The 25,173-nt window shown below is 40.9% G+C and overlaps 1 protein-coding gene and 1 pseudogene across 11 annotated transcripts in view; one reads left to right on the forward strand and one right to left on the reverse strand.

Annotated features, from left to right (window-relative positions):
* Positions 1 to 7,732: 7,732 nt before the first annotated feature.
* LOC111545654 lies at positions 7,733 to 12,911 on the reverse strand (annotated as a pseudogene).
* The window catches only part of PIKFYVE (phosphoinositide kinase, FYVE-type zinc finger containing), a 92,925-nt gene continuing 75,543 nt past the window's right edge, over positions 7,792 to 25,173 (forward strand). For 6 of the 11 annotated variants that reach the window (XR_002733263.1, XM_023219912.1, XM_023219965.1 and 3 more), the window contains exons 1-6: positions 7,949 to 8,097; positions 13,500 to 13,680; positions 16,193 to 16,342; positions 16,626 to 16,661; positions 19,318 to 19,436; positions 20,142 to 20,313. Coding sequence is in view for 10 of the 11 variants with exons in the window: in XM_023219912.1 (XP_023075680.1) it covers positions 13,509 to 13,680; positions 16,193 to 16,342; positions 16,626 to 16,661; positions 19,318 to 19,436; positions 20,142 to 20,313 (649 nt within the window). In the remaining variant the exon portion in view is untranslated. Of the gene's footprint in view, positions 8,098 to 13,499; positions 13,681 to 16,192; positions 16,343 to 16,625; positions 16,662 to 19,317; positions 19,437 to 20,141; positions 20,314 to 25,173 lie in introns of all 11 variants that reach the window. The other 5 variants (XM_023219929.1, XM_023219973.1, XM_023219999.1 and 2 more) reach the window with 3 other exon arrangements.

The raw sequence follows: 25,173 nt of genomic DNA on the forward strand, positions 1-25,173 counted from the left end.
ACTTAAATATAACAAATAACATTTAGCTGAAATTACTTCTTGAAATGTGAAGATGAAGCTCACTGGTTATGTGCACGTTCTTTTTTTTTTTTTTTTTTTTTTTTGAGACAGAGTCTTGCTCTGCTGCCCAGGCTGGAGTGCAGTGGCGCCATTTCTGCTCACTGCAAACTCCACCTCTCGGGTTCACGCCATTCTCTGGCCTTAGCCTCCTGAGTAGCTGGGACTAGAGGCGTAAGCCACCACGCCCACTAATTTTGTTTTGTACTTTTAGCAGAGACGGGGTTTCACCGTGTGAGCTAGGATGATCTCAATCTTCTGACCTCGTGATCCACTAGCCTTGGCCTCCCAAAGTGCTGGGATTATAGGCGTGAGCCACCACGGCCGGCCATGTGCACGTTCTTTTTTACGTAGCCAGCCTATTTTACTGGATGACATATGATGGTCATTTAGCCCAGCACTCTTCCCTATTTTGTTAATATTGTATATGTTGACATCATTTGTCTTTCATATAGCCAGTAAAAGAATCTGAGTATTTTAAGAGTCTGGCCCCAAATACTGTTATAAACACAAACGGAAACACGGGCCATGAAATTTCTGTAAGCATTTGGTTTTGAGACACTCATCCAGATAATGGGATTCTCATAAATATTCTAATGTGGTTGTATTTTCATTTTGATTATCTAAAAAAGGCTGAGGTGGAATGAATAGAGCTTGGTCATTGATTGTCCATGAAGATTAGGAGAGAGAGAGAACAGCAAAAGAGACTGCTGAATCTGGAGTTTGGGAGACCAGGTGCAGTTCAACAAGGAAGGAATACACATAGACTCACAGATTTGATGGCCAAGATCATGGGTTAAGTTTAAGGTTTGTTAACTTTGCGATGCCATGGGACAGCAAGATGATGTCCAGGAGGCAGTTGGCCTCATCTGCAGTTCAGAAAGGGTGGACTGGAGAAAGAAATTCGGGAATCTTCAGCATGTGTTGATAACAGTTGAAGACAGAGTATATATTATCTAGGACTTCAAAGTAAGGAGAAAAGTCAACCTCATTGAGAACTCTGAGGGACACTTACATCTTAAAGGTCATGCAGAGGAAAAGGAGCCCCCACAAAGAGAATGAGAAGGAGAGTCTGGGGGTTAACAAAGAATCAGCAGAGCCTGATGTCATAGAAGCCAACAGACAAGAAAGTTTTCAAAAAAGAGGGAGTATTTCAGAGAGATTAAAAAAAAAAGACAGGGTCTGAAAATAATTTTGGCAAAAGGAGGACCTCTTGAATGCACTTTTAGTAAAAAGGTTCTATGAGGATGAAGAAGATAGAAGTGGAATGGTTCTGTGAGGATCAGAAGATAGAAGCCATACTACAGGGGACTGAAGCATGAATGGGGGATATGGAAAGAGAGACAAGAAAACCTTTTCAAGAAGGTTGATTGTAAAGTAAAGAAAAGTACTTTTTTATTTTTGATACGGAGTCTGGCTCTGTCACCCAGGCTGGAGTGCGGTGGCGCGATCTTGGCTCACTACAACCTGCACCTCCAGGGTTCAAGTGATTCTCCTGCCTCAGTCTCCCGAGCAGCTGGGATTACAGGCATGGGCCACCATGCCTGGCTAATGGTTGTATTTTTAGTAGAGATGAGGTTTCACCATATTGGCCAGGCTGGTCTTGAACTCCTGACCTCTAGTGATCTGCCTGCCTTGGCATTCCAAAGTGTTGAGATTACAGGCCTGAGCCACCACGCCCAGTGGAAAATTGCTTTTAAAAGTCTTAGTCAACATACTATTGATGCCTACATATTTTAAAAAAATCATTTGTATTGCTTCCATGTCAGTTGTATTGGTTAGAATGGATTTGATTATATTGCTTTCATGTCATTTGTGTTGGTTTGTATTGGATGTTTCCTTTTTGTTTCTTTAATGTATAAATGGCTGTGACAAATGTCTTTATTTTACTTTTTTAAAACACAGATCAATTCTTTGGGCTAGATTGCTAGAATGGGGATTATTGGATCATGAAGCATAAATATTTTTAAGGTGCTTAAATCCACCAAATCATTTTCTAGAGGGGAATATACCAATTTATATTTTCACACGCAGTGTAAGAGAGTGCTAATTTTATTGCATCCTAGCTGGAACTGAGTTTCATATTTTTTACAAACATGTCTGCATCCCTACTAAAAGGAGTTGGTGCTCCTTTGAGAGCTGATTGATTCTAGGCCTGGGGCAGGTAAAGTTCAAGATGAGTCTGCTGGGTCAAAAAGTAAGGAAGTGCTCCCAACAAATTAGGTATAGCAAGAATATGCCTCAACACAATAAAGGTTATATATGACAAACCAACAGTTAACATCATTTCAACAGTAAAAAAGAGCTTTTCCTCTAAGGTCAGGAACACAACCAGGACATGCACTCTTGCCACTTCTATTTAACATAGTACTGGAAGTCCTAGTCAGGGCAATTAGGCAAGAGAATGAAATAAAAGGCATCCAAATTGAAAACGAAGAAATTAAATTGTACCTGTTTGCTGATGACATGGTTTTTTTTTTTTTTTTGACAGAGTCTTACTCTGTCACCCAGGCTGGAGTGCAACAGTGAGATCTCGGCTGACTGCAACCTCTGCCTCCCGGGTTCAAGAAATTCTCCTGCCTCAGCCTCCTGAGTAGCTGGGACTACAGGCACGTAGCACCATGCCCAGCGAATTTTTGTATTTTTAGTAGAGACGGGGTTTCAGCATGTTGGCCAGGCTGGTCTCGAACTCCTGACCTCATGATCTGCCCACCTCGGCCTCCCAAAGTGCTGGCATTACAGGCGTGAGCCACCACGCCTGGCAGATGACATGATCTTATATAGAAAAATCCTAAAGATGGCACCAAAAAACTATTAGAATTAATAAAGAGGCCGGGTGCTGTGGCTCAAGCCTGTAATCCCAGCACTTTGGGAGGCCAAGACGGGCGGATCACGAGGTCAGGAGATCGAGACCATCCTGGCTAACATGGTGAAACCCCGTCTCCACTAAAAATACAAAAAAAAAAAAAAACCTAGCCGGGCAAAGTGGCGGGCGCCTGTAGTCCCGGCTACTCGGGAGGCTGAGGCAGGAGAATGGTGTAAACCCGGGAGGCGGAGCTTGCAGTGAGCTGCTATCTGGCCACTGCACTCCAGTCTGGGTGACAAAGCAAGACTCCGTCTCAAAAAAAAAAAAAAAAAAAAAAAAAAAGAATTAATAAAGAAATTTAGAAATTTAGAAATTTAGTAATGTTGTAGGATATAAAACCACTATACAAAATGACAGTAGTGTTTCCAAATATTAACAGTGAACTATCTGAAAGAGAAATCCATAAAACAATCCTATTTGCAATAGCTACAAAAATATATTAAAATACTTAGAAATAAATACGGGCTGGGCGCGGTGGCTCACGCCTACAATCCCAGCACTTTGGGAGGCCAATGTGGGCGAAGCACGAGGTCAGGGGTTTCAGACCAGCCTGGCCAACATGGTGAAACCCTGTCTCTACTAAAAATACAAAAAAAATTAGCTGGGCCTAGTGGCAGGCACCTGCAATCCCAGCTACTCAGGAGGCTGAGGCAGGAGAATCGCTTGAACCCAGAAGGCAGAGGTTGCAATGAGCCAAGATGGCATCACTGCACTCCAGCCCTGGGGACAGACAGAGTGAGACTCTATCTCAAAAAAAAAAAAAAAAAGAAAAAGAAAAAAAGAAATAAATTAACATAACTAAAAGACCCACACACTGAAACCTATAAAACATTGATGAAAGAAACTGAAGAAGACAGAAATAAATAAAAAGACATCTCATGTTTATGGGTTGAAAGAATATTGTTAAAATGTCCAAAGTGATTCACAGATTCAATGCAATCCCTATAAAAATTCCAATGACATTTTTCACACAGCTAGAAAAAAAACTCTAAAATTCCTATGGAATGACAAAAGAGGATGAATAGCTAAAGAAATCTTGAGCAAAAAGAACAAAGCTAGAAGCATCACACTGCTTGATCTCAAAATATACTACAAAGTTACAGTAATCAGAACAGCATGATACTGGCAGAGAAACAGAAAAACCAACTGAACAGAATAAAGAGTCCATCAGTTAATAGCATTGCTAATTTTTAAAAAAGATTAAAAAATGAAGAACAGAATAAAGAGTCCAGAAAAAAATCTACCCATTTACAGTCAGTTGTTCAATAAGGGACCAAGAATACACAATAGGGAAAGGATATTCTCTTCAATAAGTAGTAATGGGGAAATGGGATATCCATATTCCGGAGAATGAAATTAGAGGCTTATCTCATATCATATATAATAATCAACTCAAGTAAATTGAAGACTTATGTGTACGATGTGAAACTGTAAAACTACTAGAAAAAAAAAGGAGAGGGAAAAGCTCCATGACATTGGTCTGAGTAGTGATTTTTTAGATATGACCCCAAAAGCACAGGCTACAAGCCAAACTGACAAATGAGATTACATAAAACTGAAAAGTTTCTACAGAGCAAGGGTTACAATCAACAGATTGAAGAGACAACAGAGAGAACAGGAGCAAATATTTGCCAGCCATACATCTGATAAAGGGATAATATCCAAAATATATAAGGAACTCAAACAACTCAATAGTAAGAAAACAAATAATCTGATTATAAAATGGGCAAAGGATGTGAATAGACATTTCTCAAAAGAGGACATACAAATGGCCAACAGGTATATGAAAAATATGTTCAACATAATCATCAGACAAATGCAAATTAAAACCATAGTGAGAGATATCACTTCACACCTATTACAATGGCTATATCAAAAAGACAAAAGATGACAAGATTGGCGAGAAAATAGAGAAAAGGAAACCCCTGCACACTGTTGGTAGGAAGGTAAATTAGTATAGCCATTATGGAAAACAGTACGGAAGTTGCCAAAAAGTTTAAAAAATAAAACTATCATGTGATCCAGTCATCCCACTACAGGGTGTATATACAAAGGAAATAAAATCACTATTTTTTCTTTTATTGAAATTAAAAACAATCTTTTTATAGAGATGGGGTCTTGCTATGTTGACCAGGCTGGTGTTGAGCTTCTGGCCTCAAGCAGTCCTCCCATCTTGGCCTCCCAAAGTGCTATGATTACAGGCGTGAGCCACTGTGACCAGCCAAAATCACTATTTTGAAGAAGTATCTGCACTCCCATCTTTATTGCAGCATTATTCACAATAGCCAAGATATGAAATCAACCTAAATGTCCATCAATGAACAACTGAATAAAGAAAATGTGGGGCTGGGCACAGTGGCTCGTGCCTATAATCCCAGCACTTTGGGAGGCTGAGGCAGGTGGATCACGAGGTCAGGAGTTCAAGACCAGCCTGGCCAAGATGGTGAAACCCTGTCTCTACTAAAAATACAAAAATTAACCGGGTGCGGTGGCAGGCGCCCGTAATCCCAGCTACTCAGGAGGCTGAGGCAGGAGAATCGGGGTGGGGGATGGAGGGCAGAGATTGCAGTGAGCCCAGATTATGCCACTGCACTCCAGCCTTGGTGACAGACTCCATGTCAAAAAACATAATAACAAAATAAAATGTGGTATATATATACTGTGGAACATTATTCAGCCTTAAAAATAAGGAAATTCTGTCTTTTGTGACAACATAGATGAACCTGGGGACATGATGTTAAGTGAAATAAGCCAGGCACAGAAATATACCACAAGATCTCATATATGTGGAATGTAAAAATGTTGAACTCATAGAAGCAGTGGGTAGAATCATGGTTGCCAGGGGTAAGGGGTGGTGGAGAGAGAAAAAGAACAAAAAGTAAGATGTGCTCAAAAAGTAATGGAGGCATGTCAAATGGACTCAGGAGTCTGCTGGAAGGGGCTCACACTGGCCAAGGCAGGGACACCTGGAGCATAGAAATGAATGGTGGCAGTAACGAACTACGACATGTTGGAGAAAAATGAGTCCAAAGTCATACTAACTAATATAAAGAAAGAAAGAAAACGATGGAAAGCTATTAGTTGCAGTAAAATTCTACTAATACATATAGACGAATAGAAGTATAATATCATCAAACAATAATTGATTCAGCAAGAATCCTAAATCTGTGCTTAAATGAAAGTTTTTGAGGAGGATATATACACAAATAATCTCTCTACAGATGAAATTCCTCTGGAATTAATTTTGGATGTCTAGTGTGAAGTGAGAATCTAAAATGATTTTTTTTTTCCCAAAAACAGTAGCCCAGTTTTCAATCTCTTTTCCACAGAAATTAAACTGTAAGCAGTTTAATATAGATATTAGATGGTAAGCTTCTTGAGGACATGGACTGTGTAACGTTCACATATATTTTTATTTTTTAGGCTAGTCAAGTGAAGCAGTGGGATATGTTCATAATTTTATCCTTAGTGCAGTGTGCTTATATAACTAACACACTGCAGGTTAAATTAGGGACTAAAAAATATTTGTGGAGTGTACTTTTTTCTTTGTTTTAAAACCATAGATGGAGTTTCTACATACACTACAGTCTTTGTGGCTGGGCGATTTATTCCTTTCATATAATCTCTGTACCTATTTTATACTTCATGTAGGTTTATGAAATATTAACATATGGTGGTAATTACGAGGGCCTTGTTCGCTTATCGTAAATTTTTTTTTTTTTAAAGGAAGGTAGAGACTTGAGCATCTTTATGGGCTGAGGAGGAAGAGTCATTGGAAAAGGGGACGTTGCAGATATGGTGCAAGCTCGCAGACAGGAGAGGGTGAATTGGGGGCCAAAAGCATTGAGCTGGGGGAAGAAGAGGCCCCTTCCTCAGTGAGATGAGGGAGAAAGGCAGACCAGGGCAGATGTGGATGTAGGTAAATGTTGTGGTGGGGGGGAATTAGGTTTGTTAAGGGTCATGCTCAGATAACTTGGGATTTTTCACTTGAGTATAAAATAAGATTCTCTGCTGAGAATGATAGTCACGGTAATGTGGGGGTTTGTGGTGGTCTGGCCCGGCACTAATGAGGCATGGGAGAAGCTGACTACAGACTCCCCAGAAAGACGGCTGAAGGGCCCAGCTGAGGATGGTGACTGGGATTTGCACTGGAATCAACCTGCAGGTTTCGATGGTACTTTCCAACTCAAGGAAAATTGGGTTGGGATTTGACAAAACTCTTCAGGAAAATTTAAAGCTGCACTTCCCTTTAGGTTTCGTCTCCTTTCCATACTCCCCTACCAAGCCCCACAACTGCGGCGGGCATGTTTTCTGCAGTTAACCGCACTGCGCTCTTAGCAGGACAGAAATAACGAATAACGCTAGCCAAGCTGAGCAACATAGGGCTTGGTAACTTTATTTGCATCAGTATTTGCAACACAACACCTAAATGAAAAAATTAACTATAAAGCCAACATCATTTACTCCGGGTCACGGAACTGTGCCATTCGCTTTAAGTGCATTTACTTAATTTCAATAAAATATTAAGAAGTGTGTCCTTTTATTGATCCGACTTTACACACCTGAGGTCTAAGGCCTAAATAAATGAGCAATTTGTTTAAGATCATATGGCTGGTTACTGGCCGAGTCATGCAAGTCTGGAAACAGAGTCCTCGCTAACACCGGTTCAGTGCTACACAAGTGAACTGTCTACAACAACTCAGTAACATTATGAGTGCCCACAGTATCGAACACATACGGTAATCGCAGTCCAGCCAGCACCCGTGCAGAGCACCAAGCACCCATTCGGTGACCCCGCACGCGTGACGCTCACGAGCGCAGTCCCCCTGGCTTCTTCCAGGAAGGCTGAAGCGGCCTAATCTCGGCCAAAAGATCAGGACGACTCGATCTGGGCTGGACTTCTTCTGCCTGAGCATCTGATCCGAGCGTCGGGCGGGCTGAGAGGAGCCGCCCCCGGGAAAGATTGTGGATTGGGGGACAGGAAAACAGAGGGCGGAGCCTTGGGGGGGAAGCGAGAAGCCGCAGCAACCATGTAAGCAGCTTCGCTTCCTGCCGCAACAGTCCGCCGCCTGAGGAGCCCACCGCCGGGCTCGGGGGCCGACTTCCGGGGGCTGAGCCGGTGAAGCGGTGGCTGGGGTGGGGGGCAACCGGCGCGGCCGGGGCGGGAGGCGCAGGTAAGGGACGGGGCCTGGAGCTTAGCCCGCTCGGGCTGAGCATGGGAAGGAGGCCGGTATGGGGAGCTTCTGGGCCAGAGCTGAGGTGAAGGTGAGAACCAGGGTTCCACAGCCGGGTGTAGGCCCTGGCTGCGGCTGAGCAAGGAAGGGCAGACAACCTGGCTTTAGAATTAGCTCGTCCTCCCGTTTACCCGTCTGGCGAGTGGGGACGGAAGCCGGGTGGGGCCCTTAAGATTTCCTTGGGAACGTTTGAAGTTCCTTTGCCTCTTTCTCGACCCTTAAGCCTGAGGTTATTTAGGAGGGGAAGAGTCCAGTTGCTTTTCCCTCTGAGTGCGTGAGTTCTGAGTTTGTTAGAGGCGCATCCGTAGGCTGGAAAAGAAAGTTCATGAGCTGCAGAAACGATACCAACCGTGGGGTTCAAATGTGTGTTTGTCTTAAATGCTTGCCTTTGCTATTTGAGACGATTCCATTTCAACTTACGTTTCGGAGTCTCTTGAGGAGGCTTATTCCCAATTAGTGTTTACCCTTTGCTTAGAATGTTCCCAACAAAAGGATGAGAATGGAATGTGTTGGAAACTTTTAGGACTTAAGGGTTTTCTGCCCAATCAGAGGTTATTCCTGAGACAGTCAAGAAATAAAGAAGTGATAGAATTTTGTATAAAGCAAGTTATTCGTGTGTATGTGATGTGTATATATCATTCATTAGTATTGACGCAGTGCATCCTGTGTTCAAAAATATGTCCCGTGTTGACAATAGAGGTAGTCGCTTGGTACGGTGTACTTATTTCTGATTTATTTGAGTCCCTTTGGCACTCCAAAACTCCCACTCTGTCAGTATTACAAAAAATGTTCCTTCCTTCCTTCCTTCCTTCCTTCCTTCCTTCCTTCCTTCCGTGTTTGTGACAAAGATTGTGTAGGTTAAATCTCTTCTGTGGAGCAAGACTAATTTCCTGTATTCTCCCTTTTTCTGCTTTCTGGATCGTGCTCGGGTTTTCTTTTAGGCGTGTTGGTAAAAAATGTAACAAGAAATCTTTGTTGATAGAAGGTAACATTTCCAATATTCAACTTCCCTAAATTATTAAATTTCCAGTTTTTTTTTTTTTTTTTGACAGAGTCTCGCTCTGTACCCCAGGTTGGAGTGCAGCGGCGCGATCTCGGCCGACTGCAACCTCTGCCTTTCCGGGTTCAAGCGATTCTTCTGCCTCAGCCTCCTGAGTAGCTAGATTACAGGCGCGCGACACAACACTCGGCTAATTTTTGTATTTTTGGTAGAGACGGGATTTCACCATGTTAGCTAAGCTGGTTTCGAATTCCTGACCTGAGGCGATTCACCCGCCTCAGCCTCCCAAGGTGCTGGGATTACAGGCGTGAGTCACCGGGCCTGGGGTCTCCCTCCCTCGCCCAGGCTGGAGTGAAATGGCACGATCTCGGCTTACTGCAATCTCTGCTTCCCAGGCTCAAGGGATTCTCCTGCCTCGGCCTCCCAAAGTGTGGGGATCACAGGTGTGAGCCACCACGTCCGGCCTTTACTGATTGGCTTCTCATAGTTTGTAGGAGGTCTGCATGTATTAGTAGCCTTAATTAGAAAGAGTAAAGTATTGATGACATATCAGAAGGCTTTGGGTAGGTGGTTTAATAGGACTGATTACCTCTCAGGAAAGAGTCCTAATTTATATTTTAAAGCGTTGTTAAGCTGCTAAAGAGTGAGAGTTGTAAGATAATTTTTTCAGGGCCTAGCATCATTATGTAATTATTAGGGTTAACTACATGATTGGGTTTATATTTCAGTGGCTACACTTGGTAAGTGTTTTCATGGGAATTTTTATCTTCTTATTTCCAAAGCCAAGTATAATTTTTGTGTAGATAACCTTTAGAAGTAGTTCTAAGACTCTTTAGGCAGAATGCCATCTCTGCTTCTGATGTTACTTGTGTTAAAGCAGAATGTAGGCTGTTTTCCAGGGGTGGTTGTTACGACCATCACATTATTGTTTCTCTCCAGTGCTCTTTTTTTTTTTTCCTAAATAAAATAGAGATGAAGTCTTGCTATGTTGACTAGGCTGGTCTGGAACTCCTGGCCTCAAGCGATCCTCACATCTCAGCCTCCCAAAGTGCTGGGATTACAGGCATGAGGCCACAATGCCTGGCCTCTTTTTTTCTTTTTAATAAAGAACCACACAAACTTTTTTTTGAGTGTATAGTTGATCAGTCATCAGCTTACTGCCCAACACTTTTTGCTGAATTGTCATGACACTTCAGAAGGATTGTTGATTATTCTTCTCAATGGAAGATATTAGAAACTTTCCTTCCCCTTCTTCTTCCTTTTCTCCTTCCTCTTTCCTTCCCCTTCCTCTTCCTCTTTTTCTTTTCCCTCCCCCCCCCAAATAAACATGTATTGCCAAATTCTGTTTAAGTCAGTGGTTTCCTTTCTGCCTTAATTTATTTATTAAATTATTGATCAGACAGAGCCTTAAGTAGAGAATGCGGATAGGTTAAAAGGAAAGTGTGAAGAGCTACAAAAGTAATTTTGATGTAATACTTACTTTTGGGGTGAGACTTGGGGTATAGTGACAGTTCTACCACTGTCTGACCCCCAAGAAAGTTGTTTTAGGTTCAGTGAACCTTGGTTGCCTCAAAGGTAAAATGTAATAAAGCCAGCTGTGCATGCCTTCCAGGATTGTAAGAAGAAAATGAGATGGTAGATATGATTTTGAATGTGAAAAGCATTTTACCAAGACTGTAATGTCGTCTTTGTAAAGTGGAGACTAGATTATAAGCTATAGTATATATATTGTTTTCTCCAAGGGAAGAACGTTGTCCTTATTTTGAAACAATAGGTAGCCTCCTGGTGGTTGGAACAAGCTTCTGCCTGCGGGGGCCCAGTGTCTGGGCCCTAGGGATCTACAGCTCAGTACGCTTACGATGTGTTTCAGGAAGGCCTTATAGTGTTTCAGGAAGGCCTCCTAGTTGATGCTATCCTCATGTCCTGCCAGAACAGTCTCCATCTCCTCCTCAGCCATCTTCTCTCCCAGGGTGATGAGGACTTGTCTGAGCTCTGCTCTGGTGACTTTGCTATTCCCCTCTTTGTCGAACACATGAAGCCCCTCCAAGTACTACTCATATGTGCCTTGGTTCCGGTTCTTGGCTGCCACCTGGAGCATGGGCAGGAAAGTCTCGAAGTCCACATGCTGGGACTTCATTCAGCTCATCACTCTTGGTGTTGGTTCCCAAGGAACTTGAGCACCTTGGCATTGGTGGGGTTCTGGCCCAGGACCCGCATCATGTCCCCAAACTGGCTGTACAGGATCTTGCTAGCCCCCACTCAGTTAAACAGCTTGAAGGCCCCCTTGAACTCCTCCAGGTGGTCCTTGTTAAACTTGATCACTTTGGAGAGATCGACTTGGGGCTCCTAGATTTTCTCAGGGGCCTGGGGGATGGGATAGCTGGCTCAGCTTTGGTCTTGGCTGGAGGGGCTCATGCTGCTCCTGGCTTGGCAGCTGCTTTGGAGATGGAGAGCCCTACTGGTTCTTCCGCAGAATATCCTTGGAAGGCATGATGTCTGCTGGCCAAAGGACAGTGTGTGGCTGGGGGCACTCATCTCCTGCAGGGTCCATGTCTGGGCCAGACTACGGTATTTTTTTTTTTTTTTTTTTTTTGTGGACAGAGTTTTGCTCTTGTTGCCCAGGCTGGAGTGCAGTGGTGTGATCTTGGCTCGCTGCAACCTCCGACTCCTGGGTTCAAGTGATTCTTCTGCCTCAGCCTCCTGAGTAACTGTGATTACAGGCACCTGCCACCGTGTCCAGCTAATTTTTGTATTTTTGGTAGAGATGGGGTTTTACCATGTTGCCCAGGCTGCTTTCGAACTCCTGACTTCAGGTGATCCGCCCACATCGGCCTCCCAAAGTGCTGGGATTATAGGTGTGAGCCACCGTGCCCAGCCCAGTCTACAGTATGTTAATGATTTGAGTTATCCATGGTTCTTCTCTTTGAAATATGAATCAATATGGCAGAAAATAGTACTTTTCTGTAACTTTCATCGGGTGATGTGGTTAGCTTTATTGCTTTGGTTGAAATATGGTTTTTTGGTTATTTAGAAAAAAAGGCCTTTAAGAAGATCTTCTTCTTAATGTCTCTATAAATTGAGGCTTAAAGGGAGGAAAAACTACAGGTTCGTGTGTTTAGGAGCAAAGATAGTGGGGAACAACTTGTTGATTTGAATGAAGTGTAGCTTGAGGTAATTGTTAAAGTTTTGTAGAAATGTCATTAAAGGATGACTTTCATGTCCTTGTCTTAGAAATATAATTTTTTTTATTATTTTTTAAAATGTAAAAGTTGAGACCAGGCATGGTGGCTCATGCCTGTAATCCCAGCACTTTGGGAGGCTGAGGCAGGTGGATCACCTGAGATCAGGAGTTTGAGACCAGCCTGGCCAACATGGTGAAACCCCTTCCCTACTGAAAATACAAAAAATTAGCTGGATGTGGTGATGTGCGCCTGTAGTCCCAGCTATTCAGGAGGCTCAGGTGAGAGGATCACTTGAACCTGGGAGGTGGAGCTTGCAGTGAGCCAAGATCACACTACTGTATTCCAGCCTAGGCGACAGAGCAAGACTCCATCTCAAAAAAAAAAAAAGTTGAAATAAGTAAAATAAGACTGAAGAATTTATATGTGTGTTGTATAACTAGCTTCCCCCCATAACTTTAAAAAGCTGTTGTGTATCCCTTCTTCTGAAACATGTTAAAATGAAAGAGATAGAAATGATGTGAAAATGCTTATTTTTCTTTCTGCCTGCTCACATTAATGCTTTACCTCCACATTTTTATTAATTTAAATATTTTCTTTTTCTTTTTTTTTTGGAGACGGAGTCTCGCTCTGTTGCCCAGGCTGGAGTGCAGTGGCCGGATCTCAGCTCACTGCAAGCTCCGCCTCCCAGGTTTATGCCATTCTCCTTCCTCAGCCTCCGAGTAGCTGGGACTACAGGCGCCCGCCACCTCGCCCGGCTAGTTTTTTGTATTTTTTAGTAGAGACGGGGTTTCACCTTGTTAGCCAGGATGGTCTCGATCTCCTGACCTCGTGATCCGCCCGTCTCGGCCTCCCAAAGTGCTGGGATTACAGGCTTGAACCACCGTGCCCGGCCAATTTAAATATTTTCTATAATTTGAATAGTAATGTTCAAAATTGAGTTGGCTATCAGATCATAGTTTTAGATGGTTGAGGCTCTTATGATTTAGACAGCAGTGTTTTCAGTCCTTTGGAATATATGAAGCTAGATTTATTTACTGTTTATTTTCATAGATCTGAATTTTCACAGAATAGGATTTTCTAGATATTTGGATGCTGTTTGGAATCAATTTTTGAGCTTCCTGAGGAACTTAGATCTTTTGCTTATTTCTTTTGTTTTTTAGACTCATGAAATGGCCACAGATGATAAGACGTCCCCAACACTGGACTCTGCTAATGATTTGCCTCGATCTCCTGCTAGTCCTTCTCATCTCACACACTTTAAACCTTTGACTCCTGATCAAGATGAGCCCCCTTTTAAATCAGCTTATAGTTCTTTTGTAAATCTCTTTCGTTTTAACAAAGGTAAGACATATTAAATATAAGAGGTTTGATTCAGGTTTGATTCTTTGAAATACTCCTTTGTCTGCAGTAGCTCACCATGATCATATAGTGGTCAGTAGTCTGTTCAGCTTTAATGTGGGGTCTGTAAGAAAGTGAAATATTAACAAGCTGATAGCTTTAATTGTAGGTCACCAGGTTTTACTGCTGAAGAGAAAGCTAGAATTTTCACTGTAATATCATTAATTATTGGTAACTAAAGATCTGGATTAAAAACTACATGTTAGGCTGGCTGTGGTGGCTCACACCTGTAATCCCAGCACTTTGGGAGGCTGAGGTGGACAGATCACAAGGTCAGGAGATTGAGACCATCCTGGCTAACACGGTGAAACCCCGTCTCTACTAAAAATACAAAAAAATTAGCCAGGCATGGTGGTGGGCACCTGTAGTCCCAGCTGCTCGGGAGCCTGAGGCAGGAGAATGGCGTGAACCCGGGAGGCGGAGCTTACAGTGAGCCAAGATCCCGCCACTGCACTCCAGCCTAGGAGACAGAGCGAGACTCCGTTTCAAGAAAAAATAATAAAAAACTAAATGTTAAAAGGAGGTTTCTTTTAATGAAGAACGTAGTCGTCTCTTTTTGTTGTTCTTGTTTTCTCTCTTTTTTTTTTGAGACAGATTCTCGCTCTGTTGCCCAGGTTGGAGTGCATTGGTGCCATCTCTGCTCACTGCAAGCTCCGCCTCCCAGGTTCATGCCATTCTCCTGCCTCAGCCTCCCTAGTAGCTGGGACTACAGGCGCCTGCCACCACGCCCGGCTAATTTTTTGTATTTTTTAGTAGAGAGAGGATTTCACCGTGTTAGCCAGGATGGTCTCAATCTCCTGACCTTGTGATCTGCCCGCCTCGGCCTCCCAAAGTGTTGGGATTACAAGTGTGAGCCACCGCGCCTGGCCCTTTTTTTGTTAATATACTTCAAATTAGTTCATAGAATGGACTTTGTTCTTTTGGGGGTTAATAGCTAAAATATTTAAAGCAATGAAACTAAAAGGAACAGTACACGGGAGGAAAGGTTTATACTTTTCAAAAACTGGAAGCTGTCATTAGGGTTCTTGTTGACTTAAAACTGTTAAGACTAGCCGGACGCGGTGGCTCAAGCCTGTAATCCCAGCACTTTGGGAGGCCGAGACGTGGATCACGAGGTCAGGAGATCGAGACCAACCTGGTTAACACGATGAAACCCCGTCTCTACTAAAAAATACAAAAAATTAGCCGGGCAAGATGGCGGGCGCCTGTAGTCCCAGCTACTCGGGAGGCTGAGGCAGGAGAATGGCGTAAACCTGGGAGGCGGAGCTTGCAGTGAGCCGAGATCGCGCCACTGCACTCCACTGCACTCCAGCCTGGGCGACAGAGCGAGACTCCGTCTCAAAAAAAAAAAAAAAAAAAAAACTGTTAGACTAAGGTATACATGTAATGACATCAAATGAAAAGATACTTTTAAAGTGAGCTCTTTTTAAGTAATATGTCTTTTACTTGGAACAAGAATTAAAAAAAGCATGGCCTATGTCGTTTGTCTGTATTACTTGAAGTATGTTAGAAAGTAATTCTTGTTGTAAAGCATTTGGGGAGGTTAATAGTATTAATTAACTCAGTAGAACCTTTAATAATATTAACTGGATTTTATTTATGATCATGTTTAAAGTGCTATGAAAACCCTTTAGTACATTTTTAAGACAATGATGTTTAAAAAAATAAACTATTTTTTAGAAGAGTTTTAGATTTATAGAAAAATTGGGAAGATAGAATTTCCATATAATCCCATACCGAGTTTTCCTTATATAAACATTTTACATTAGTCTGGTACATTTGTTACAATTAATGAACTATTATTGATAGGTTATTAACTAAATTACATTTTTTATTAGATTTCTTGAGTTTTTACCACTTGTTCTTTTTGTGTTCCAGGATCCTGTTTATCATACCACGTTACACTGAGTTGTCATAAGGCAATAAAATTTTCATTTATTTAGCAAATGTTTATTGGGTACCTCCTTTGTGCTGGAAACTGTTTTAATAGTGTAAGGGATCTGTCACATAAACAGACCCCAAAAATCCCTGCCTTCATATGAAGCTTATATTTTGTTTCCTTTAATATGCATAAGAAATTTCTAATGAAAAGTGAAACAAATAGAAGATCATATATACCAAGGGTGTGTTTATTGGCCTGTAATTTTGCCCCCTTCTTTGAATTTTCTTTTTTTAAAATCTAGGCTGGGCACAGTGGCCTATGCCTGTAATTTCACACTTTGGGATGCTGAGGTGGGAGAATTGCTTGAGGCCAGGAGTTCAATACCAGTCTGGGCAACATGGGGAGACCTGCCTGTATTTAAAATTAAATAAATGAAAAAGAAAAAAAAATAGTTTTTAGTTATGCATATAATACATGTATACATTGTTGCCTGAAAATTTCATCTACTTCCTTCTCATTGCTGAACTCTCAGTGTTAGTTTTTTAAGTAATGCCAGGTGTTCCCTTGCTACAGAGAGAGCAGAAGGAGGCCAGGGAGAACAGCAGCCTTTGAGTGGAAGTTGGACCAGCCCTCAGCTCCCTTCAAGGACACAGTCTGTTAGGTCACCCACACCTTATAAAAAACAGCTTAATGAGGAACTCCAGCGGCGCTCTTCAGCATTAGGTAAAACGGTGTTCTTATTTCATTCCCTTCTATCTGCTAGATTTTTCCACAGTCATTGTGTTTCCTAGTTGTTTATAGCAGGTCTTAACTTTCCTGCTATTTGGAGTAGTCAGGTACTATTTGGAATAGTCAGGTATCGTTCAGAGTAAATAAAACTGTTACCTGGGTAGTGAAAGAATTTATTGACACCTGACAAAATTCTTAAACGTCTCATTAAACTTTAATTTAGGCAAGGCACAGATCTCTTGACTATTTTTTGATTAATTACTTGCTTGGGTTTCAGCAGAGAACAGTTTGCAACATCCCCAGGAGAACACAGGTTAGTTTCCACTTTGTAAATGAATTTTGCATTATGTTCTTGGGATGCTAGTGAAATGTGATATGCATGCCTCTGGCTGCAGAACTCTGTCAACTCCATTAGTGGGCTGCCACTTGCTCTTGGCCTTCTGTCCTTGTTGGGGTGCAAACTGTCAGTGTGGCTGAATAAGCTGAGCTCCTCTCATCTGTCTGTTTTCCATTCTGGTCTACTACATAGTCATCTCCTTCATTTTCATGCTCTTCTGATGAGTATGGGCTGGGGACTGGCGTCAGAATTGAGAGATTAGAGAAGGAGAGGTGGTTTATGTTTTATTTCTGTCAGATTTTTCAACTTGGTGGAGTGGTTTGCCCAGGTCAAGGTGACAAAAGAAAGGAATTGGGAGGTGGCATGGTAGAGAGGAAGGGATGCATCATTGGGAATTAGATGCCCCTGAACACTAGATCCCGTCTGGTCTGGCTGGTCTTCCCCCAGGTAATGGTGGTTGGCAGAAGGATAGTTTATTGTGAGTTCAGACTTGGTCAGCCAGAGCAAAGATAAACCAAGCAAAAGATGAGTTTCTACCCAAGGACTGGCACAGAGCTGGCTGCATCACCTGCACAGGTTTTCTAGGGCAGTGAGCCTCAGCCAGGGTTACATCAGCCATTTGGAGGGAAGAATTAGAAGATGGAGAGTGGGAGAGGGAGAAAGGAGCTCTCCTTTTGTTCCACATAATCTCTATTTTAACTTTTAGCCTCAGTAAACTCTCCTTAGCTCTTGAGTCTGACCCACAACAACACTGTTTTTGTTGAGGGAGCTCTTTTGACTCAATCCCGTGCTGAATTGAGTGTAGGATTTGTTTTACCTAAAATCAAGTTAGACTAGAAAGTAATCTTTTAGGAGTTACAAATTGGCAGCCTGCCAAACCTTGCCATTGGTGTTATGATCAACTTGAACTTTAATATCTCCAGGTGGAGCCTTTAATGTCTAGTTTCTTTATTGTCTTTCTTAAGTCTCCTTGATCATTTGATTCTATCTTCAAGGCATTTTGAGCTTCAGAAGCCTGGTGGTGTTCGGCCAGCCACGTTCTTTTCCCTATTAAAAAGGCCGTAATTCTACAATTTGCTAGCTTTCCGACCTTAGGAAAGTTATTTAATTTTCTGATGTTCATTTTGCAAGAGAAGCAGCTAAGGCTATTTGCCTAAGGGCATAAAGCTAGACCAGATTTTCTCTCTGGGTCTCTTTCATCTTCAGCCAACATCTGTGATTCTCTTGGTTCCAAGAAGGGTCTCACTCATCCTTTTTCAGTGGATGATGCTATTAATACTTTCTTATATTCCTAATTGGCTAAATGCAAGGAACTTCACAAGTTGTTGCCTGCTGCTCAGGAGCACAGCCGTTATGTTTCCAGTAGCTTCATCTGTCTCCTTTTTCAACTTGTGGATCATGGAGAGTTGCTTTTTGTTTTGAGACTCAAGTTTAGTTATTCTAATACAGTAGCAACACATCTGAGGTATGTGCTAAAACTAAGATATAACTTTATAGAAAGATAGAAGTTTCCAGAGTTTTCTAAAATAGGTACAATTTTGATAGTTACTTCAGTGATTACATAATCTTGGGAAATTCTTTGTAAACTTTAGATCCCAACCTCTCATTTCTTTGTAATTCTTTTTTTTCCCATCCAGCCAAAACAACACCTATCTAGCAAATGGTGAATCTGAGGAAGATTCAGAGTGGGGTATTTTCCAGCTTACTTTGCCGTAGGTTATCAGGTTGATGGGTTTAAGCTAATAGGATGTTCATCCTTTTTGTCAAACTATCTTCGCTTCATCCTTAGGTTTTGTAACTGCCAGAAATAGGCAGAAACTTCAGTTGTAACTTTGGTCTAAATTAAGGAAATAACAGGTGACAGCTTTGGTGGGCATATCCTATTTTGGCTATGAGGCTGGAATTTGGGCTTATTGGTGATAGATTTGGTTCAGTATTGCTATGTCAGGTATAAATGATCCTTTCCAGTTTGGAGCTACAGGGTTGGGGAAGTGACAGGGAGGGATAAGATTGGAGTTTTAGCAGTTTTCTGGCAGTTTTAATATGCTTGGACATAGGTCAAGTTTTACCATGGCAAAATTTACCATCCTGGATGTTGTGAAGTCTGTCAGAATCTTTGAAGGCTGAGCTATTAAACTTCTTTCTGACCATCTTCTGCATGAGACTTTGGATATATGGTCTGCAGACAGAACTGAACTGTTTGATCCTACTGCTTACCTGTTTGACCTTAGAGAACAAGCTCAGTTAACCCTCCCTGATTGCTTTTTCTTCTGCTAAATTTCTAACAAGCATTTATTATAGGTTGGACCAAAGGGCTTAAGAAGTCATTAATGAATTTTGGACCACTTAAGTGATGTTCCCATTTCAGGCCTGAAAACCATCAATGGTCTTAGACAATGCTTGTCTTAGGCAGCCTTTACTCGCTTGTAAAACAGCATTTTACATGAGAAGAAATACTTTCAGTAGCCTCTTACCCTTGTAAAGACTTGTTTTAACTCTCAGTTCATATAACTGGATGGGAGAACATAATTATATGCTAACCATAAGAGGCAGTTTCCATCACATATATACCTTGTTGTATATAGATACTAGGGACTGTTAACAAGGTTGCTTTTTTTTTAATCCAACTCAGACACAAGAAGGAAAGCAGAACCTACCTTTGGAGGTCATGACCCTCGTACAGCTGTTCAGCTTCGAAGCCTCAGCACAGTATTAAAACGCCTCAAGGAAATCATGGAGGGGAAAAGCCAGGTACTGTCTGGAGGCTTTGGAAGATTACTGATTAAGCGCTTATGGGGATCATGCCATACCTAATGAAAATGGCGTTAATGCCACTGAAAGAAAGTTTAATTAGTACTTCCTCCAACTGTGAGCACCCTATTTTTATACATAAGTTCTTAATTTTATTGTAGTCTAATTTATCAGTTTCTTCCCTTTATGCTTAGTGCTTTTTGTGTTCTGTTTAAGAAGTGTTTATCTAGTTCAGGGCAGTAGATATTCTCCTATGGTTTCTTCAAGAAGGTTTATTATTTCTGTCAAGTATAGGGGTCAGGCTTCCATTTTTCCTCATGGATGTCCAGTTGGATATAGTACCATTGTTTTTGAAAAGACCATCTTCCACTGATTGCATTATAAATTTCACCATAAGTCCATATATGTGTGAGGGTGTGTCAGGGCTCTCTTTTTCTGTTCCATACCTTTAGTTTTTTCTATCCTTGTACCAGTACCCTGTCTAAAATTATTGTAGCATTAGAATAAGTCTTGATGGCTGATAATATTAAGTCCTTCAATTTGTTCTTCTTCAAGATTGTCTTGGTTATTTTGACCTTTTGTATTCCCATATGAATTTTTGAATTAGTTTGTTTTCTGCAAAAGAAAGCTTTGAGGATTTCATTTGCCATTGCTTATTAATAATCAGTATTTTCAAGAAGCCTTCACACATTTTTATTGTTATAGGATAGTGACCTGAAACAATACTGGATGCCAGATAGCCAATGTAAAGAGTGCTATGACTGTAGTGAGAAATTTACAACCTTTAGGCGCAGACACCATTGCCGACTATGTGGGCAGATTTTCTGCAGTCGTTGCTGTAATCAAGAAATCCCTGGAAAATTTATGGGCTATACAGGTAAATGCATTTTATTGCCAGTTTACAATTTTTAAAGGTCATAACTATAAAACACTTATAATACAGGATAGTGTTAAGCCAATTTTCATTTTGGGCTTTATGTGTAAGACATGGGGACACAAAGGTGAGGGAGACACAGCTTTGCTTTTAAGAACTTTACTATTGAATAATACAGTAGATGGGACTTATCATAAATAACCAGAGTAAAAGTGTATTTATTGTAGATGCTAGCAAAATCTATGGGAACATTAAAATTTATTAGACAAGATCGTTAGAGTAGATTAGTAATTTAAATCACAATGAGAGTTTTCATTTTACCAAGTACAGATCTTCCTTGACGTTACATGACACAGAGCTTTGGCAGTGAATTGTGTCTTACTCAGATTCTTCCATAAGGAGCGTAGTCAGATTTCAGCAGTACAGAAAATTTAAGTTATTTGTTGAAACAGAAAAAAACTGAATAATGGTGTGTTGATTTATATAGTGATTTGGGAGTGGAAGGTAGGCAGAAATTACCTGAAAAAGAACACTCCTGACATCTTTCTCTTGTTATTTTTGTTATTGTGAAGATCCTTCTGTCCGCTCGTTTTTTTTACACCTAAACTACTACAGAGTTCAGAATCCGATTATCTGTCAAGAACCCCATTAGCTTTTACAGCAGCTTTTTTGTTTGAAAATTATTTGTATTTCTTTTTTGGTAATAATTTCAACTTTTATTTTAGATTCATGTTTGTTACATGGGTATATTTAGTGATACTGAGATTTTGCATATGATTGATCCTGTCACCCAGGTAGTGGGCATGGTATCCAGTAGTTAGTTTTTCAAATCTTGCTCCTCTTCCTCCCTCCCTGCTCTAGTAGTCCCCTTGTCTATTGTTGCTATCTTTATGTCCTTGTGTACTCAGTGTTTAGCTCCCACTTGTAAGTGAGAGCTTGTGGCTTTTGGTTTTCTGTTCCTGTGTTAATTTACTTAGGATAATGGCCTCCAGCTGCATCCATGTTGCTACAAAGGACATAATTTTGTTCTTTTTTTTTATGGCTGCATAGTATTCCATGGTCTATATATACCACATTTTCTTTATCCATTTCACCATTGGGGCACCCAGGTTGATTCTGTCTTTGCTATTATAAAAAGTGTTACAATGAACATATGAGTGCATGTGTCTTTTTGGTAGAATTATTTATTCTCCTTTGGATATATACCCAGTAGTGGGATTCCTGAGTCAAATGGTAGTAGTTCTGTTTTAAGCTCTTTGAGAAATCTTCCAACTGTCTTCCACAGTGGCTGAAATAACTTACATTCCCATCAGCAGTGTATAAGCATTCTCTTTTCTCTGCAGCTTTACCAGTATTCGTTTTTTGGCTGTTTAATAACAGCTATTCTGACTGGTGTGAGATGGTATCTTATTGTGGTTTTGATTTGCATTTCACTAATGATTAGTGATGTGGAGCATTTTTTCATGTTTGTTGGCCACTTGTAGGTCTTTTTTTGAGAAGTGTCTGTTCATGTCTTTTGCCCAATTTTTAATGGGGTCATTTGTTTTTTACTTGTTGAATTATGTTTCTTATATATTCTGGATATTAGATCTTTGTCAGATGCATAGTTTGCAAGTATAGTCTCCTCTTCTGTGGCTTGTGTGTTTACTCTGTTGATAGTTTCTTTTACCGTGCAGAAGCACTGTAGTTTAATTAGGTCCCAGATGTCAATTTTTGTTTTTGTTGCAATTGCTTTTGAGGACTTAGTCATAAGTTGTTCCCCAAGGCTGATGTCCAGAATTGTGCTTCATAGGTTTTCTTCTAGGACTTTCATAGTTTGAGGTCTTACATTTAAATCTTTAATCCATCTTGAATTAATTTTCATATATGGTGAAACATAGGGGCCAGTTTTATTCTTCTGTATATGGCTAGCCAGCTATCCCAGTGCCATTTATTGAATAGGAAGTCCTTTCCCTGTTGTTCATTTTTGTTGACTTTGTTGAAGATCAAATGTCTGTAAGTGTGTGGTTTTATTTCTGGGTTCTTTGTTCTGTTCCATTGGCTTATGTGCCTGTTTTTGTACCAGTACCATGCTGTTTTTGTTACTGTAGCCTATTCCTATGAAACTACCAATGCCATTTTTCATAGAATTAGAAAAACTATTCTAAAATTCATATAGAACCAAAAAAGAGCCTGAGTAGTCAAAACAATTGTAAGCAAAAAGAACAAGTCAGGAGGCATCACATTTCCTGACTTCAAATTGTACTCTAAGGCTACAGTGACCACAATTACAGCTTTTAAAAGACTTTTTTTTTTTTTTAACCTTTAGTTTCTCCCTACCTCGAATTCATATTTCATATCCTAGTCAGCATTCTTTGTAAAATGCTAATTTGATCATGTCAGGGTATTTCCCTGCATAGTACTCTTTCAGAGCTCCCATTACCGTCAGGATAAAGCCTTTCTTGTTAATATGGTTGGTATGTTAGCTTCCTAGGGCTACCATAACAAAGTACCCACAGGCTCAGTGGCTTAGAACAACAGAAATGTATGTCTCGTAGTTCTGGAGGCCAGAAGTACCAAAATACAGATCAGGGAACAAATGTAGGGATCCTCCTGGTTGTCTGTTCTATCTCTATTCTTGAACTGGGGAAATAACTATAGAGTGAGTCTGGGGACTCACTAAACTCACAGTGAGATAGACCTGAACTAAAGCTCCACTGATCACCTGACCTCTGTAAGTCTCTACTCTGACAGGCACACCAGAGTGATGTTTTGGGTCTCCTGAAATTAGTGTCAGTTGAGAGTGAGTGTCTAATAACCCCTGAAAAATTTCATTATTTCCTTCTCAGTGTCCAGTTGCCTTGGTACAAGCATAGGTCTCTTTGGCGATGGCTGGTAGAAAGATTAACAGTATACATTTCTGGCAGTGTAGTGGGGTTCTTCTTCAGAATGAAGAAGAGTTCTGGATCATCGGTAAATGGTAAATTGGTAAATGGCTCAAGTCTGGGAATTGATTAAAGGATCATATGACTCGGTTTTCATTATTCAAGTTGGACTTATAGCTACTTGATGTAGAGTTATTTCCCTTATACAAATCAAGTAAGAGTTTTGTTGATTGCCCATCTACTTCACTTGTGGAGACATTATGATCAACTAGCCAATGCTGTAAATCTCTTAATCTATTCTGATTACTGCTTTGATGCTGATGTCTATTACAGTAACCATGCCCACCTTGTCTTTGGCTATTAAAGTGCTGTCTATTGGCCCCGCAACCCTGGGATCCAGTGATCCCCATTGCATTTAGGTTTCCTGACCCAGTAGCAGTAGTTCCTTTTGTAATTTCTGATCTACAAAGAAGAGCAACCACAAAGCTCTTTAAGGATGCTGGGCCTCCCCTCACAAATTTATTTCTCATAGTCGTGGTTGAAAGGTATGGCCCCCTTGGGTGAGTCAGCAAGTCTCACATGGTAAAACTACTTTTAATGTTTCAATCTCCCCTAACCTTTGGATGCCTTCTTCTATAATATAATAGGGCATTTCTGACATTTTAACCCCATTTAGTGTAAGCCACCTTTTGGTCTGTGTTTCAGCCAGTCATCTAAACAGACTGTTGGAGACCCTTTTAACCCCTTGAGCTGCGACAATAAATATAGAATCTGCTTAGTGGGCCCATATCAGTAAATTCAGCTTGATCCAACTTTACCATTCTTTCCACTGTTATCCCATACCTTCATTATCCATTCCCACATGTATTTCCTTGCTTTTTTATCTGTATAAATGGGAAAAATCATGTAGTTCTGGAGTGCAGTGCACCTTCTCATGGGTCACAGTTTGTATCTCACCTTTCAGGGTCTGCCTGAGCTTGAGTTTCTTTATAGGTCTGGTAGCAAAGAGGAGTAGCAGGAGTAGATCCTGAGTAAAATTAGCAGTGTCTTGCAGGGCAGCTAACTCAGGGGAGGTCATTACAGACTGTCTGATCAAAGCCAGGTTAATCTCCTCAAATGAGGTGGAAAGACTGCTTCTGCTGGCAAAGAAGACTCAGAATTTTGGTGTTTAGTATCCCCAGCTTCATCAGGATCTTCCTATATATTTCCATCCCTTCCCAATCAATGCCCTCACTTTAATAGCAGACAAACTTCAAGGTTGGTGATTCAGTTTGTGTTTCAGTTCAGCCACTTGCAGGATGAGAGTGTCATTTGATTTTTAGCAATCTTAGCACTGAAACTGCAGGAGGTAAGGATTTCTTTCAAGGAAGACCTAGAAACTTTCAGATAATTTATACAGTTCTTCAGCTGGGAATTTGAATCCCTAAGGTAATCCATTTCTTTTTTAACTTTTGTCTAATGCAATTAGGAGGATCCAGCCCATGTCATTGTACTTGTTAGCTTGACAAAACCGTTCTAAGGTATTAAATACTTGGTCACCCAGCACTTTGCCTTTTATAAGTATTAATGTTTGATTCGGAGTATCTATAGGTGATATTTTGCATGTCTTGGTTGCCACATTACACAATGGACCATCAGTGTTCTCTTTACTACTGGAAATAGAGTCATTCGTGCCTTTAAATCTAATCAGCTTAGAGAACCAATTCCAGAAATGTAAGAACCAATTCAGAAAACTTATCCTTAAGATTCTGTTGCTCTAAAGCCATTCTTGGTCCCAAAATATGTGTTAGGGTTCTCCAGAGAAACAGAACCAGTAGGATACACAAACACACACTTAATATAGAGAGAAATTTATGTTTAACAATCGGTCAAGTTATTTTGAGGACTGGCAAGTCTGAAATTCTCAGGGCAAGCCAGTAGGCTGGAAACTCCTACAGGATTTCTATCTTACTGTGTTGAGACAGAATTTCTTTTTCTTCTGAAAACTTTAGTCTTTGTC

Source organism: Piliocolobus tephrosceles, chromosome 11 (assembly GCF_002776525.5).
Source record: "Piliocolobus tephrosceles isolate RC106 chromosome 11, ASM277652v3, whole genome shotgun sequence".
Lineage (NCBI taxonomy): Eukaryota > Metazoa > Chordata > Mammalia > Primates > Cercopithecidae > Piliocolobus > Piliocolobus tephrosceles.